We start from the raw sequence: 17,682 nt of genomic DNA, 5'->3' as shown, positions 1-17,682 counted from the left end.
GATCATGTGTAGACAGTTACTCCCTCCGTTCCGAATTACTTGTCGCAGTTATGGATGTATCTAGATGTATTTTAGTTCTAGATACATCCATTTCTGCGACGAGTAATTTGAAACGGAGGGAGTAGAAGCTAAATTAGAACATGAGAAGTTCGAGCATAAACTGTGATAATGAGAATATCATAGTCCTCACTATTTGGAGCAATTAAGATCAGCTGCTTCCCACCTTTAATAGCGACAATTATGTATTTGGTACCAAATAGGTAAGATGCATAAAAGTATCTTCTCTGCATTTTTTTCTTTCTCTTGGTTGCATTTCAAATCTCACGGTACATGATAAATTGATCAACTTCCTATATCATATTTGATACTTCTACTCTACGCTACATTCTCCACTACAATTTAATTCAGTCACCAGATAATATGATGCATCCAAAGTTCTAGAGGTCAGCGTATGCCAGGAAGTGTGAATCCAAAATTAGGTTTTGTCAAGAGTTGAGTCTATATATACAAGCTATTTCATGTCTACAAAATCTCTCTCGTTTGATATTTGTATAATAGAATTGTCGATATTTCAATTGTCATTCATGAATGACAACCTATTTCGTTTTTGATAGTTCTCTTTGGGTTAGGGGGCATGATCTCTCTTAAAACTCAGAGAACATAGTGTACATTCAGAGATATTGTTTCTAGGGAAATAATATCAAGAAGATGTGAACCCGTCCTCCTTACTTTTATTTGTCGTTCCTTACTTAACCATGTGTTAGAATAAATCCGAGGCATACCGTCGATCATCCGAGGACCAAGCAATCACACGAGCACGACACCGAGATTTGTTAACGAGGTTCATCAATATGGCTATATCCCCGGGGCCTGACTATGGGTGCTCCTCCCCATGACACCGTCACAATACCGCACACCGGCCACCCGGTCGCCGGCACACGCCACCGGCTCCCCCTTGCGCGCCTGTGCTATTATGTTGGCATAGGTTACATCGTGTGTCTATCCCCGCTATATATGAGAGGCCTAGGATACAAGTGTCCTATTACGACACGACTCCATATCCTATCTAAACACAATACAACTACAAGTCCAACTGTAACCTAACTCGTACACTACATTTGACACAACTCTAACAAACTCCACCTTCGCGAATATTCTCCACCACCTTGAATTTGTTCATGCGTCAAACTTCCATGTACATTAGACTTGAGCTTATCCCGTGAGCACCGCTGCTACTCCAAGACTCCATGTGACTCCACCTGCAACTTGTAGTCCCTTCTTTTCTTGACCACAGTCAACACTCGAGCGAAATTAAGTTCCACATAACTCTAGTTTGCGCTCCCAACTTCCAGAGTATCAGTCCAATACCATCACACACTGATCGCTGACCTGCATGAAAGTGAACAACTCACATATTGGGTGTCACACATAAGAGTTACCTGAACTCAACACCACATGTCTGAAACTTGTAGGAATTTCACCATTGCTTGTAGTCATTCCGAGTCAAATTCGCAGCTGTCTCACCACATGTATGACCACCAGAGCCCTGGCCCGTCTTCATGCCCCGTGCATACCGCACGCCTCGCCGCTATTACCGCGTCGACCTCTGTTGTCCCGGTCGAGTCTCAAGGGTCGCGAACCGACGCCACTCAACCCCCACTGCAGAGTACCACCGGTCATCACCGACCGATGACGAGTTTCATGCTTCCATCAGATCACTGGGCTCCAGTCCGAACTGCATGTCACTTGCTTTTCCCCCTTACTGAATAGGCTTCGATTCTCTGGATCCTTACACCATAGCCCCTCAATCCAGCTCCACCTTCAACATGACTCCATGGTAGATAATCAGTCCACCCACGCACCCTGTCGACTTCAAGCTCTCATGTGCATCGTCTTGAATCAACCCCGTGGCATAGTCTTGTCGAAGCCACACAAGCCCTCGGGGCCTGCACACGTGTTTCCATGCCCAGAAGTCGGTCACCATCAGCATCACGCTCCTACGTCGTCGTTGCCGATCCCACTACCATTTTCTATACCAACTGACTTGCGTCGATCCCGTTAGATTGTCCAGTCCGACCAAGCCGAACTATTCCGGCTGCACGACACGCTCAAGGCTCCCAAATCATCCATAACATGATAATTCCATCTTGGCTGGCATGACTTCCCGCAACACCCTCAAGCATCCATGTTGTGCCAACAAATCTTTCACCCTGTCTTCCATAACCCAAGGTTTTTAGTTCTGTCGAACTTCTCCACCTCAAACTTGGTACCCGTTGGCTCCATGGTCCTTTGTACGGCTAACCCTGTGAACAATTGTCTGAGCTTTGCACGCGATTCCTCAAGTACACGAACAGAATCTCTGCATACTGAAGGAAATATGCCCTAGAGGCAATAATAAAGTTATTATTTATTTCCTTATATCATGATAAAAGTTTATTATTCATGCTAGAATTGTATTAACCGGAAACATAATACATGTGTGAATACATAGACAAACAGAGTGTCACTAGTATGCCTCTACTTGACTAGCTCGTTAATCAAAGATGGTTATGTTTCCTAACCATGGACAAAGAGTTGTCATTTGATTAATAGGATCACATCATTAGTTGAATGATCTGATTGCCATGACCCATTCCATTAGTTAGCACCCGATCGTTTAGTATGTTGCTATTGCTTTCTTCATGACTTATACATGTTCCTATGACTATGAGATTATGTAACTCCCGTGTGCCGGAGGAACACTTTGTGTGCAACCAAACGTCACAACGTAACTGGGTGATTATAAAGGTGCTCTACAGGTGTCTCCAAAGGTACATGTTGGGTTGACGTATTTCGAGATTAGGATTTGTCACTCCCATCGTCGAAGAGGTATCTCAGGGCCCTCTCAGTAATGCACATCACTTAAGCCTTGCAAGCATTGCAACTAATGAGTTAGTTGCGGGATGATGTATTACGGAACGAGTAAAGAGACTTGCCGGCAACGAGATTGAACTAGGTATTGGATACCGACGATCGAATCTCGGGCAAGTAACATACTGATGACAAAGGGAACAACGTATGTTGTTATGCGGTCTGACCGATAAAGATCTTCGTAGAATATGTAGGAGCCAATATGGGCATCCAGGTCCCGCTATTGGTTATTGACCAGAGACGTATCTCGGTCATGTCTACATTGTTCTCGAACCCGTAGGGTCCGCACGCTTAAGGTTTCGATGACAGTTATATTATGAGTTTATACATTTTGATGTACCGAAGGTTGTTCGGAGTCCCGTATGAGATCACGGACATAACGAGGAGTCTCGAAATGGTCGAGACATAAAGATTGATATATTGAAAGCCTATGTTTGGGTATCAGAAGTGTTCCGGGTGAAATCGGGATTTTACCGGAGTACGGGGAGGTTACCGGAACCCCTCGGGAGCTATATGGGCCTTAGTGGGCCTTAGTGGAAGAAGAGGAGAGGCGGCCAGGGCTGGGCCGCGCGCCCCTCCCCCCTAGTCCGAATAGGACAAGGAGAGAGGGGGCCGGCGCCCCCTCCTTCTCTCTCTCTCTTTTCCACCTCGCGAATCCTATTCCAACTAGGATTGGGGGAGAAGTCCTACTCCCGGAGGGAGTAGGACTCCTCCTGGCGCGCCCTATGATGGCCGGCCGACCTCCCCCTCTTGAACCTTTATATACGGAGGCAGGGGAACCCCAGAGACACACAAGTTGATCGACGTGATCATATTCTTAGTCGTGTGCGGCGCCCCCTTCCACCATAGTCCTCGATAACATTGTAGCGGTGCTTAGGCGAAGCCCTGCGACGGTAGTACATCAAGATCGTCACCACGCCGTCGTGCTGACGGAACTCTTCCCCGACACTTTGCTGGATCGGAGTCCGGGGATCGTCATCGAGCTGAATGTGTGCTAGAACTCGGAGGTGCCGTAGTTTCGGTGCTTGATCGGTCGAGCCGTGGAGACGTACGACTACATCAACCAAATGCTTCCATTGTCGATCTACAAGGGTACGTAGATCACACTCTCCCCTCTCGTTGCTATGCATCACCATGATCTTGCGTGTGCGTAGGAATTTTTTTGAAATTACTACGTTACCCAACAGTGATATCAGAGCCTAGGTTTTATGTGTTGATGTTATATGCACGAGTAGAACACAAGTGAGTTGTGGGCGATATAAGTCATACTGCTTACCAGCATGTCATACTTTGGTTCGGCGGTATTGTTGGATGAAGCGGCCTGGACCGACATTACGCGTACGCTTACGCGAGACCGGTTCTCCCGACGTGCTTTGCACATAGGTGGCTTGCGGGTGACAGTTTCTTCAACTTTAGTTGAACCAAGTGTGGCTACGCCCGGTCCTTGCGAAGGTTAAAACAACACCAACTTGACAAACTATCGTTGTGGTTTTGATGCGTAGGTAAGATTGTTTCTTGCTTAAGCCTGTAGCAACCACGTAAAACTTGCAACAACAAAGTAGAGGACGTCTAACTTGTTTTTGCAGGGCATGTTGTGATGTGATATGGTAAAGACATGATGCTAAATTTTATTGTATGAGATGATCATGTTTTGTAACCGAGTTATCGGCAACTGGCAGGAGCCATATGGTTGTCGCTTTATTGTATGCAATGCAATCGCGCTGTAATGCTTTACTTTATCATTAAGCGGTAGCGATAGTCGTGGAAGCATAAGATTGGCGAGACGACAACGATGCTACGATAGAGATCAAGGTGTCGCGCCGGTAACGATGGTGATCATGACGGTGCTTCGGAGATGGAGATCACAGGCACAAGATGATGATGGCCATATCATATCACTTATATTGATTGCATATGATGTTTATCTTTTATGCATCTTATCTTGCTTTGATTGACGGTAGCATTATAAGATGATCTCTCACTAAAATTATCAAGAAGTGTTCTCCCTGAATATGCACCGTTGCGAAAGTTCTTCGTGCTGAGACACCACGTGATGATCGGGTGTGATAGGCTCTACGTTCAAATACAACGGGTGCAAAACAGTTGCACACGCGGAATACTCAGGTTATACTTGACGAGCCAAGCATATGCAGATATGGCCTCGGAACACGGAGACCGAAAGGTCGAGCGTGAATCATATAGTAGATATGATCAACATAGTGATGTTCACCAATGAAACTACTCCATCTCACGTGATGATCGGACATGGTTTAGTTGATTTGGATCACGTGATCACTTAGAGGATTAGAGGGATGTCTATCTAAGTGGGAGTTCTTTAAGTAATTTGATTAATTGAACTTAAATTTATCATGAACTTAGTACCTGATAGTATCTTGCTTATGTATGTTTGATTGTAGATAGATGGCCCGTGCTGTTGTTCCGTTGAATTTTAATGCGTTCCTTGAGAAAGCAAAGTTGAAAGATGATGGTAGCAATTACACGAACTGGGTCCGTAACTTGAGGATTATCCTCATTGCTGCACAGAAGAATTACGTCCTGGAAGCACCGCTAGGTGCCAGGCCTGCTGCTGGAGCAACACCAGATGTTATGAACGTTTGGCAGAGCAAAGCTGATGACTACTCAATAGTTCAGTGTGCCATGCTTTACGGCTTAGAATCGGGACTTCAACGACGTTTTAAACGTCATGGAGCATATGAGATGTTCCAGGAGTTGAAGTTAATATTTCAAGCAAATGCCCGGATTGAGAGATATGAAGTCTCCAATAAGTTCTATAGCTGCAAGATGGAGGAGAACAGTTCTGTCAGTGAGCATATACTCAAAATGTCTGGGTATAATAATCACTTGATTCAGATGGGAGTTAATCTTCCAGATGATTGCGTCATTGACAGAATTCTCCAATCACTGCCACCAAGCTACAAGAGCTTCGTGATGAACTATAATATGCAAGGGATGAATAAGACTATTCCCGAGCTCTTCGCAATGCTAAAAGCTGCGGAGGTAGAAATCAAAAAGGAGCATCAAGTGTTGATGGTTGACAAGACCACTAGTTTCAAGAAAAAGGGCAAAGGGAAGAAGAAGGGGAACTTCAAGAAGAACAGCAAGCAAGTTGCTGCTCAAGAGAAGAAACCCAAGTCTGGACCTAAGCCTGAAACTGAGTGCTTCTACTGCAAGCAGACTGGTCATTGGAAGCGGAACTGCCCCAAGTATTTGGCGGATAAGAAGGATGGCAAGGTGAACAAAGGTATATGTGATATACATGTTATTGATGTGTACCTTACTAATGCTCGCAGTAGCACCTGGGTATTTGATATTGGTTCTGTTGCTAATATTTGCAACTCGAAACAGGGACTACGGATTAAGCGAAGATTGGCTAAGGGCGAGGTGACGATGCGCGTGGGAAACGGTTCCAAAGTCGATGTGATCGTGGTCGGCACGCTACCTCTACATCTACCTTCGGGATTAGTATTAGACCTAAATAATTGTTATTTGGTGCCAGCGTTGAGCATGAACATTATATCTGGATCTTGTTTAATGCGAGACGGTTATTCATTTAAATCGGAAAATAATGGTTGTTCTATTTATATGAGTAATATCTTTTATGGTCATGCGCCCTTGAAGAGTGTTCTATTCTTATTGAATCTCGATAGTAGTGACACACATATTCATAATGTTGAAGCCAAAAGATGCAGAGTTGATAATGATGGTGCAACTTATTTGTGGCACTGCCGTTTAGGTCATATCGGTGTAAAGCGCATGAAGAAACTCCATACTGATGGACTTTTGGAACCACTTGATTATGAATCACTTGGTACTTGCGAACCATGCCTCATGGGCAAGATGACTAAAACACCGTTCTCCGGTACTATGGAGAGAGCAACAGATTTGTTGGAAATCATACATACAGATGTATGTGGTCCGATGAATATTGAGGCTTGTGGCGAATATCGTTATTTTCTCACCTTCACAGATGACTTAAGCAGATATGGGTATATCTACTTAATGAAACATAAGTCTGAAACATTTGAAAAGTTCAAAGAATTTCAGAGTGAAGTTGAAAACCATCGTAACAAGAAAATAAAATTTCTACGATCTGATCGTGGAGGAGAATATTTGAGTTACGAGTTTGGTGTACATTTGAAACAATGCGGAATAGTTTCGCAACTCACGCCACCCGGAACACCACAGTATAATGGTGTGTCCGAACATCGTAATCATACTTTACTAGATATGGTGCGATCTATGATGTCTCTTACTGATTTACCGCTATCGTTTTGGGGTTATGCTTTAGAGACGGCCGCATTCACGTTAAATAGGACACCATCAAAATCCGTTGAGACGACGCCTTATGAACTATGGTTTGGCAAGAAACCAAAGTTGTCGTTTCTGAAAGTTTGGGGCTGCGATGCTTATGTGAAAAAGCTTCAACCTGATAAGCTCGAACCCAAATCGGAGAAATGTGTCTTCATAGGATATCCAAAGGAAACTATTGGATACACCTTCTATCACAGATCCGAAGGCAAGACTTTTGTTGCTAAGTTCGGAAACTTTCTGGAGAAGGAGTTTCTCTCGAAAGATGTGAGTGGGAGGAAAGTAGAACTTGACGAGGTAACTGTACCTGCTCCCTTATTGGAAACTAGTACATCACAGAAACCTGTTTCTGCGACACCTACACCAATTAGTGAGGAAGCTAATGATAATGATCATGAAACTTCAGGACAAGATACTACTGAACCTCGTAGATCAACCAGAGTGAGATCCGCGTCAGAGTGGTACGGTAATCCTGTTCTGGAAGTCATGCTGCTAGATCATGATGAACCTATGAACTATGAAGAAGCGATGGTGAGCCCAGATTTCGCAACATGGCTTGAAGCCATGAAATCTGAGATGGGATCCATGTATGAGAACAAAGTATGGACTTTGGTTGACTTGCCCGATGATCGGCAAGCAATTGAGAATAAATGGATCTTCAAGAAGAAGACTCACGCTGACGGTAATATTACTGTCTACAAAGCACGACTTGTCGCAAAAGGGTTTCGGCAAGTTCAAGGGGTTGACTACGGTGAGACCTTCTCATCCATAGCGATGCTTAAGTTTGTCCGAATCATGTTAGCAATTGCCGCATTTTATGATTATGAAATTTGGCAGATGGATGTCAAAATTGCATTCCTGAATGGATTTCTGGAAGAAGAGTTGTATATGGTGCAACCGGAAGGTTTTGTCGATCCAAAGGGAGCTAATAAAGTGTGCAAGATCCAGCGATCCATTTATGGACTGGTGCAAGCCTCTCGGAGTTGGAATAAACGCTTTGATAGTGTGATCAAAGCATTTGGTTTTATACAGACTTTCGGAGAAGCCTGTATTTACAAGAAAGTGAGTGGGAGCTCTGTAGCATTTCTGATATTATATGTGAATGACATATTACTGATTGGAAATAATATAGAATTTCTGGATAGCATAAAAGGATACTTGAATAAGAGTTTTTCAATGAAAGACCTCGGTGAAGCTGCTTACATATTAGGCATAAAGATCTATAGAGATAGATCAAGACGCTTAATTGGACTTTCACAAAGCATATACCTTGACAAGATTTTGAAGAAGTTTAAAATGGATCAAGCAAAGAAAGGGTCCTTGCATGTGTTACAAGGTGTGAAGTTGAGTCAGACTCAATGCCCGACCACTGCAGAAGATAGAGAGAAAATGAAAGATGTTCCCTATGCTTCAGCCATAGGCTCTATCATGTATGCAATGCTGTGTAGCAGACCTGATGTGTGCCTTGCTATAAGTTTAGCAGGGAGGTACCAAAGTAATCCAGGAGTGGATCACTGGACAGCGGTCAAGAACATCCTGAAGTACCTGAAAAGGACTAAGAGCTCATCGTAAACGGTTACGTTGATGCAAGCTTTGACACAGATCCGGACGATTCTAAATCGCAAACCGGATACGTGTTTACATTAAACGGTGGAGCTGTAAGTTGGTGCAGTTCTAAACAAAGTGTCGTGGCGGGATCTACATGTGAAGCGGAGTACATAGCTGCTTCAGAAGCAGCAAACGAAGGAGTCTAGATGAAGGAGTTCATATCCGATTTAGGTGTCATACCTAGTGCATCGGGTCCAATGAAAATCTTTTGTGACAATACTGGTGCAATTGCCTTGGCAAAGGAATCCAGGTTTCACAAAAGAACCAAGCACATCAAAAGACGCTTCAATTCCATCCGGGATCTAGTCCAGGTGGGAGACATAGAGATTTACAAGATACATACGGAGCTGAATGTAGCAGACCCGTTGACTAAGCCTCTTCCACGGGCAAAACATGATCAGCACCAAAGCTCCATGGGTGTTAGAATCATTATTGTGTAATCTAGATTATTGACTCTAGTGCAAGTGGGAGACTGAAGGAAATATGCCCTAGAGGCAATAATAAAGTTATTATTTATTTCCTTATATCATGATAAAAGTTTATTATTCATGCTAGAATTGTATTAACCGGAAACATAATACATGTGTGAATACATAGACAAACAGAGTGTCACTAGTATGCCTCTACTTGACTAGCTCGTTAATCAAAGATGGTTATGTTTCCTAACCATGGACAAAGAGTTGTCATTTGATTAACGGGATCACATCATTAGTTGAATGATCTGATTGCCATGACCCATTCCATTAGCTTAGCACCCGATCGTTTAGTATGTTGCTATTGCTTTCTTCATGACTTATACATGTTCCTATGACTATGAGATTATGTAACTCCCGTGTGCCGGAGGAACACTTTGTGTGCAACCAAACGTCACAACATAACTGGGTGATTATAAAGGTGCTCTACAGGTGTCTCCAAAGGTACATGTTGGGTTGACGTATTTCGAGATTAGGATTTGTCACTCCGATCGTCGGAGAGGTACCTCAGGGCCCTCTCGGTAATGCACATCACTTAAGCCTTGCAAGCATTGCAACTAATGAGTTAGTTGCGGGATGATGTATTACGGAACGAGTAAAAAGACTTGCCGGCAACGAGATTGAACTAGGTATTGGATACCGACGATCGAATCTCGGGCAAGTAACATACTGATGACAAAGGGAACAACGTATGTTGTTATGCGGTCTGACCGATAAAGATCTTCGTAGAATATGTAGGAGCCAATATGGGCATCCAGGTCCCGCTATTGGTTATTGACCAGAGACGTATCTCGGTCATGTCTACATTGTTCTCGAACCCATAGGGTCCGCACGCTTAAGGTTTCGATGACAGTTATATTATGAGTTTATACGTTTTGATGTACCGAAGGTTGTTCGGAGTCCCGAATGAGATCACGGACATGACGAGGAGTCTCGTAATGGTCGAGACATAAAGATTGATATATTGGAAGCCTATGTTTGGATATCGGAAGTGTTCCGGGTGAAATCGGGATTTTACCGGAGTACCGGGAGGTTACCGAAACCCCCCAGGAGCTATATGGGCCTTAGTGGGCCTTAGTGGAAGAAGAGGAGAGGCGTCCAGGGCTGGGCCGCGCGCCCCTCCCCCCTAGTCCGAATAGGACAAGGAGAGAGGGGGCCGGCGCCCCCCTCCTTCTCTCTCTCTCTCTTTTCCACCTCGCGAATCCTATTCCAACTAGGATTGGGGGAGAAGTCCTACTCCCGGAGGGACTAGGACTCCTCCTGGCGCGCCCTATGATGGCCGGCCGACCTCCCCCTCTTGAACCTTTATATACGGAGGCAGGGGAACCCCAGAGACACACAAGTTGATCTACGTGATCATATTCTTAGCCGTGTGCGGCGCCCCCTTCCACCATAGTCCTCGATAATATTGTAGAGGTGCTTAGGCGAAGCCCTGCGACGGTAGTACATCAAGATCGTCACCACGCCGTCGTGCTGACGGAACTCTTCCCCGACACTGTGCTGGATCGGAGTCCGGGGATCGTCATCGAGCTGAACGTGTGCTAGAACTCGGAGGTGCCGTAGTTTCGGTGCTTGATCGGTCGGGCCGTGGAGACGTACGACTACATCAACCAAACACTTCCGTTGTCGATCTACAAGGGTACGTAGATCACACTCTCCCCTCTCGTTGCTATGCATCACCATGATCTTGCGTGTGCGTAGGAATTTTTTTGAAATTACTACGTTACCCAACACATACTACTAACAATTTCAACTTTTTTTAGAAAAGGAGGATGACTCCCGGCCTCTGCATCTGGGAGATGCATGTGACCACTTTATTGATTATTCTCGAGGACCTTACAAAGTATTACAACAATATACCCGAATCCGCCGTCTTGTCAACATATGCCACTAATCCTATCCATATGATGAAAGGGTGGCCAAATACCCATACCACTCACCTAAGCCTATCATCAAAAGCCAGAAGCCCCAGCCGAGCCACATACCGGGACTGGGGCATAAACTGGTCTGACACACTCACATGTGTCGTCGCCGCCATCTTCCACATGTCCGTCTTCAGAGCAGACATTGAGGCTTCTACCTTGTCAGGCCACACTACCATCGACGCCACCTGACGCCAGACAACTACCTCCTCCTGCGCGAGTCCATCACCGCGCATCGGGCATCGAGTCTCCACTGCGCCACGCCGCTGAGATCCGCCATCATCAATGTGTAGGATGAAGCACCGCTCCACCAGAAAAGCCGCCCACTGGTCCCTTGATCCCATGTACGCCTCCAAGAATGACGCCCCCATGGAGAAAACGATACCAACACGCCGCTGTCATCTGATCTAGGGTTTCCCCCGGAGGTAGAGGATAGAGGTCTCGAGCTTCTCCGCGGCGATGCCTTCAAGAAGGTAATGACACAAAAGGGTGCCGTCAACGCCGGTCTTGGCATCAAGACGAGAACGAGGTTTTCACCCGGATCTCCTTGAAGAACCTCCATCAAGCATCGTGTGCACGGGTCGCCGCCGATCTGAGTCACCGCACATCGAGCAGGCTGCACCGGCCAGATCCGATCTATCCGGAGGGCAAACCACGCATGACGCGGACCCAACCACCAGGCCCTCCATGCCGCCACCGCCGATCCGAGGTCAGATGATCCATCGCCGCAGACCCGGCCGCCGCTGAACGTAGCCAAGGCCGCTGCCCGAAGCAGGGCCGGCCGCCGTGCCCGCCACCATCGCCGCCCTAGGCTGAGGCGGCCGCCGCGCCGCCGCCGCTCAAGGCAGGCCCGCCACGCCACCAAGGCTAGATCGGCCATGACACCAGACGCCGCGGGGCTCCGCACCGCCCATAGGCGCAGGAGAGAGGGAAGGCCCCCGCCACCGCCGTCAGCCCCCGGGCTATAGGCCGGCAGCGTCCTTCGGCGGCGGCGAAGGGAGGGATGGAAGGACGGGGAGCCCTCGGCGGCTAGGGTTGAGATCCCGCCCGAGTCGCCCGAGCGGGGGCGACGCAGGGGCGATGCGCTGTTGTGACCATCAGTTAAAGTGAATCTGCTCCCTTGGCTCAACCCCGATGCTGTTGTTTGCCTTGCCCAAGCCCTTTGCTAGTTTCCGATGGACGTATCAATGGATATTTCCTTCGCTCGACTGATTTTCCTGCCTGTCCGTGTACTATGGAGATTCGGTCTCCTTTTGTTTCTCAAAACAAAATCTCGTCAACGCTAGACGCATCCAGCCAGTGGCGGAGCTAGCATTTGACACCAGGGTGGTTCGGCCCAAATTTTTTTTGATAAGCAATATGACATGTGAAAGTTCTAACTAATTACCAATATCACAAAGAAATAGATCAATATCACAATATGGACTTGCAAAAACACTAAAATCCTCAATTAAATCTCTGTTTTGCATAAAAAAGCCTACATAGTACATACTACATGGACCATAGTACATACCTTGAGAAGTTCAATAAGACTATGTTTCTGGTTTACGCTTTTGCATTGCCATGAAGGTATCAATTATATCATCTTCATTCACCTCGGAGAAAGCATCCCTCTCAATTTATGTGACTAGACAATCATCCAAAAGACTATCACCCATCTTATTTCTCAACTTGCTGTTGACTAAACTCATGGCAGAAAAGGAAAGGAACAGATGGGTAGTTTGGTACTCCTTTCCAACTCTGTTTGAAAGCATGCGTAAATTACACGCCTTTCCAACAGTAGCTTAAGCTACTGGCCATTTGAGCGAAGATGTTGTGAGCATGAAACTAAATACACAACCTTATTACAGCCCCTCAATCCAATTAAGACCCATAATACAACATGAATTCTGTTTAATTAAGCATGGCTGGACCTGGACAGTAAGTTTTAACATTTAGTTCAATACCTCAAAAGTATAAAACAAAATTAACAGTCTCAGATTTCTGATGCAACCATGAACCAGTGTAAGATGTCTGAATTAGCCTTTTCTTCTCAGTTTAGGATGTTGTGGTGAACTCCCTCTGTAAACTAATATAAGAGTGTTTAGATCACTACTTTAGTATTCTAAACGCTCTTATATTAGTTTAAGGAGGGAGTACCTTGTAACTAGTAATTACTCGGATCAAAAATTATATTACCACACAGGCAGTGCACAACACAACAAATAGCAAGCAAACCCTAAATCAAAAATTGGGGGATTTGGGAATGGATGAATGGTACCTCAAATTAGGCCGAGCCGAGTGCCGTAGTGCGGACTGGGTGGCGCCGCCGGCTTGTAGGGGCGCCAGGCGGCCGGGACAGGGTAGGGTCGCGGCCGGGGGCGGTGGCAAGGCTGGCGCCGAGCGCCTGGCAGGGCGAGGGCGCAATGGGGAGGCAGGAGGCCAGGAGCAGAGGAGCCTCCTGGGCGGCCGGCGACCGGCGTCCGGCGAGGCCGCGAGGCAGGCAGAGGCCGGGACGGGGGCGGCCGACGGCTGGGTGTCGCATAGAGGGTCAGCGTGCTGTATGCCTGTATGTGTGTGGTGCCTGGGGTCTAGCTGAGAGCGAGAGCGTTGATTGTTTTGGGTCAAAGTGTTGTTGGGCCATTTTTTTCCTTCTCTGACCCATCTATATAGGTATAGGCCGGATCAAAATCCCAGGGTGGGCCGCGGCCCACCCTGGCCACCCTGTAGCTCCGCCACTGCATCCAGCAACCAGCCTGGGCTTCCCACTAGCACGTACGCGCCACGCGCGCCTGCAGCTTTTGTGTGTCACGGCGTTGCATGCTAGCCGGCCGTACGGGCCGCATCCACGTCCTCCTCCTGACTTGCGACTGCTGCCACCTGTGCAGTACAATCTCGCTGAGATCGCCGACTCGACTCTGGCCACCAGGTGACGCTTCCGATCAACTAGACCGCGATCTTCTCGAACCTTGCTCTGATACCACTTGTTAGAATAAATTCGAGGCATACCGTCGATCATCCGAGGATCAAGCAATCACACGAGCACGACACCGAGATTTGTTAACGAGATTCACCGATATGGCTACATCCCCGGGCCCTGAATATGGGCGCTCCTCCCCATGACACCGTCACAATACCGCACACCGGCCACCCGATCGCCGACACATGCCGCCGACTCCCCCTTGTGCGCCTGTGCTATTATGTTGGTATAGATTACATCGTGTGTCTATCTCCGCTATATATGAGAGGCCTAGGATACAAGTATCCTATTAGGACACGACTTCATATCTTATCTAAACACAATACAACTACAAGTCCAACTGTAACCTAACTCGTAAACCATATTCGACACAACTCTAACACCATGTATATGATATTTGAACAAGGAAATTAATGCGCTAGTGTATCAATCGCTCTCACCCAGCGACCAATAACAAAGTGACGAACTATAACACGTGCTTTGTTAGGAGAGAGGAATTAATCTCGGCCGGTACACGTCAACAGCCACTCCGCGGCACATTATCATGCATTCTGTGAGATTCGAAACATGAGAATTAGGAGATAATCGAGTTTGTATCCATGAAACCACGAGTCGAGAAGGCGACGGGATGTGACAGTCGCCAACGACAACTGTCACGAGACTTAATATTGTGAAAGGATGGTGCAATGCATGGGCTTCATTTATTTGTATGTGGACCATGTCCATGCCAGATATTTTGGAATCAGAATGGTTGCTTGTAATGGTGACAGCATCGGCGGCTACAAGTGCAAAAAAGAAGCACCTAATTAGTAAACAGTTGGACGCATAAACATTAATTACGGCGTGCTTTTAAAATCTCCTAATATAAAGTGTTTCTTACACCTTCATCATGTTCAACAACGAAGCTCCACGATGGGTGTGCGCCTCAGCGACATGCTCATCTCACCATCCCATCTCAAACACTCGTTCGAGATCATCGTGAACAACTTCCTCCTCCTCGTCGCCACACCGGCCATCGCCCTCGTCGTTCTTCGTAAAGCCGCGCAGCTCGGACCCGGCGAGATCCTCTCCCGCCTCCATGGCTTGCACCAGGTTCACGTTTCGCTGGCAGTGTTCCTTCCATTCGCCTTGGCCACCCTCTACCTCATGAGTCGCCCTCGCAGCGTCTACCTCGTCGACTACGCTTGCTGCCGGCCTAAATCCAGTTGCCGCGTATCCATAGCCTCCGCCACCGAGAATGCTCGCTTTTCGCTCGATGATGGCGGTCACCAGTTCATGGCGCGCATGCTCAAGCGCTCGGGCCTCGGTGACCAGACTTACGTCCACCCTTCGTTGCACTACATTCCGCCGCGCTCCAGCTTAAGTTCATGCTGGGACGAAGCGGAGCAGGTCATCTTTGCGGCCGTCGACGACCTGCTCGCCAAGACGGGCATAAGTCCTGAGGCGATCGACATACTCGTCACCAACTGCACCACCTTCAACCCAACGCCGAGCTTGGCTGACACCATCGTGAACAGGTACAAGCTCAGAGCCGACATCCGGAGCGTGCACATCTCCGGCATGGGGTGCAGCGCCGGGGTGATCTCCTTGGAGGTGGCGAGGAACCTCCTGCACGCGGCGCCCCGTGGCGCGCGCGCCCTAATGGTGTCCACGGAGTCCACCTCGCTGGTCAACTATACGGGGAAGAACCGCGCGATGCTGCTGCCTGCCGCCTTGTTCCGCATGGGAGCAGCCGCGGTGCTGCTGTCGACGTCCAGATCCATGTCCCGGTTCCGGCTCACGCACATCGTGCGGACGATCACCGCCGCGCAAGACAAAGCGTACCAGTGCGCGTACCAGGAAGAGGACGACGTGGGGGAGATGGGAATAAACCTGTCCAAGGAGCTCGTGGCTGTCGCCGGCGACACCCTTCAGGCCAACATCGTCGGAATAGGGTCCCTCGTACTCCAACCATCGGAGAAGCTGCTCTTTGCGCTCTCGTTCGTTGCACGTAAGGTTTTCAACAAGAAGATGAAGCTATACGTCCCTGATTTCCGCACGGCCTTCCAGCACTTTTGCATCCATTGTGGTGGCCGGGCTGTGATCGACGCGGTGCAGACTAGCTTACGCTTATCGGATGAGAATATTGAGCCATCGCGGATGACGCTGCACCGGTTCGGGAACACATCTAGCAGTTCGTTATGGTACGAGCTTGCATACATCGAGGCGAAGAGACGGATGTGCAAGGGCGACCGGGTGTGGATGGTTGGGTTCGGTTCTGGGTTCAAGTGCAACAGCGCCGTGTGGCAGTGCATCAGGCCGGCCAGCAACACCGATATTGGCACGCCTTGGGCTGATTCTATCCATATGTATCCGTTGAACATCTCTCGAAAGTAAGCTAAAATTAAGGTCTGTGCACGTACAAGTACGACTCGATTCGCACAAAAAGATTTTCATTTGTTCATGCAGCAATGAACAACACTTTCACAGGCTAATCTTGATTTATCCTCAAATATAGCTAAATGTAATTGTGTTTGGGTTAAAGATAGGAAAATAAATTATGTTCGTGGACAAGTAGAGGAACATATAAAACACATTCAGGCGTGTATCTGGTGTTATAGAGTTCTTTAGCATGAAAAGGAATTGGACATGTGAGGGCTGAACTCTTAAGACCTTTCCTAGTGTTTTCAAATTAACATTGTCTTAATGAGGTGAGAGAGGATGGAAGTGTCTCTTGAGGCCGTCTCTAGACACAAGCGAGTACATAGAGACTTAAAACTAGGGTTTTGCCTCGAAGAGCCGCGTCTCGTGGGTCGCACTACGGCTCACGAGGCGAACCCCGCCGCCGCCCCAACCACCCCCTCCTCCACACTCCTCCCCCTCACCGCCGTCGGCGGCGGCGGCGGGGCGCCCCTCCCCTGCTTCCTAGCGCGCACACTCCCGCACATCGGTGAACCCCTTCTGGATCTTGAACCCCCCTCCTCCCCGCTGACCCTGGCTTGCCTGGGGTGGCACGGCCGTCAGCGGGTGCGGGGGTGGTGCGGGTTGCGGCCACTCAACCTTGCTGGTGCGGCTCCTCGCGTATGAGCCGGTGGTCGTGGAAGTGGTTCCCAGCCGCCACTGGATCTGGCCAGTGGTCGTGGATGGTGTTCCTGGCCGCCATTGGATCTGGCCGGTCGTCGTGGATGGTGTTCCCGGCCGCCGCTGGATCTGGCAGGGTCCAGCGGAGTCAGGGCATGGCCCTTCTCTAATCGATGGCCCTTGTGGCTGATATTTTGGGCGCCCCGCAACTCAGATCTCAGTCATGGGTCTCCTTCGTGTGATGAAAGGTGCAAACTTTGGGTAATTACGGGTGGCGGACATGCGCTGGTGCAGCAGCAGGGCGGCCAGCTGCGTGCTCGCGGTCCATCGTCGGGCGGTGGTGGGTGAGGGTCGATATCCTTGGTCACCGGAGCGGCAACATCATTCCGGTGGGTGCCATTCTATGGGTGCTCATGTGTTC

At 48.1% G+C, this 17,682-nt stretch overlaps 1 protein-coding gene across 1 annotated transcript; it reads left to right on the top strand.

The window, feature by feature from the left end:
• The first annotated feature begins 15,113 nt into the window (after positions 1-15,113).
• LOC119319355 (3-ketoacyl-CoA synthase 5-like) lies at positions 15,114-16,609 on the top strand. Its single transcript, XM_037593848.1, has one exon. The coding sequence runs from the start codon at positions 15,114-15,116 to the stop codon at positions 16,575-16,577; it is 1,464 nt and encodes a 487-aa protein (XP_037449745.1). The 3' UTR covers positions 16,578-16,609.
• Positions 16,610-17,682: the final 1,073 nt, after the last annotated feature.

The sequence above is a fragment of the Triticum dicoccoides genome, chromosome 6A (genome assembly GCF_002162155.2).
Source record: "Triticum dicoccoides isolate Atlit2015 ecotype Zavitan chromosome 6A, WEW_v2.0, whole genome shotgun sequence".
Lineage (NCBI taxonomy): Eukaryota > Viridiplantae > Streptophyta > Magnoliopsida > Poales > Poaceae > Triticum > Triticum dicoccoides.
This window is presented reverse-complemented; position numbering and strand designations above follow the sequence as displayed.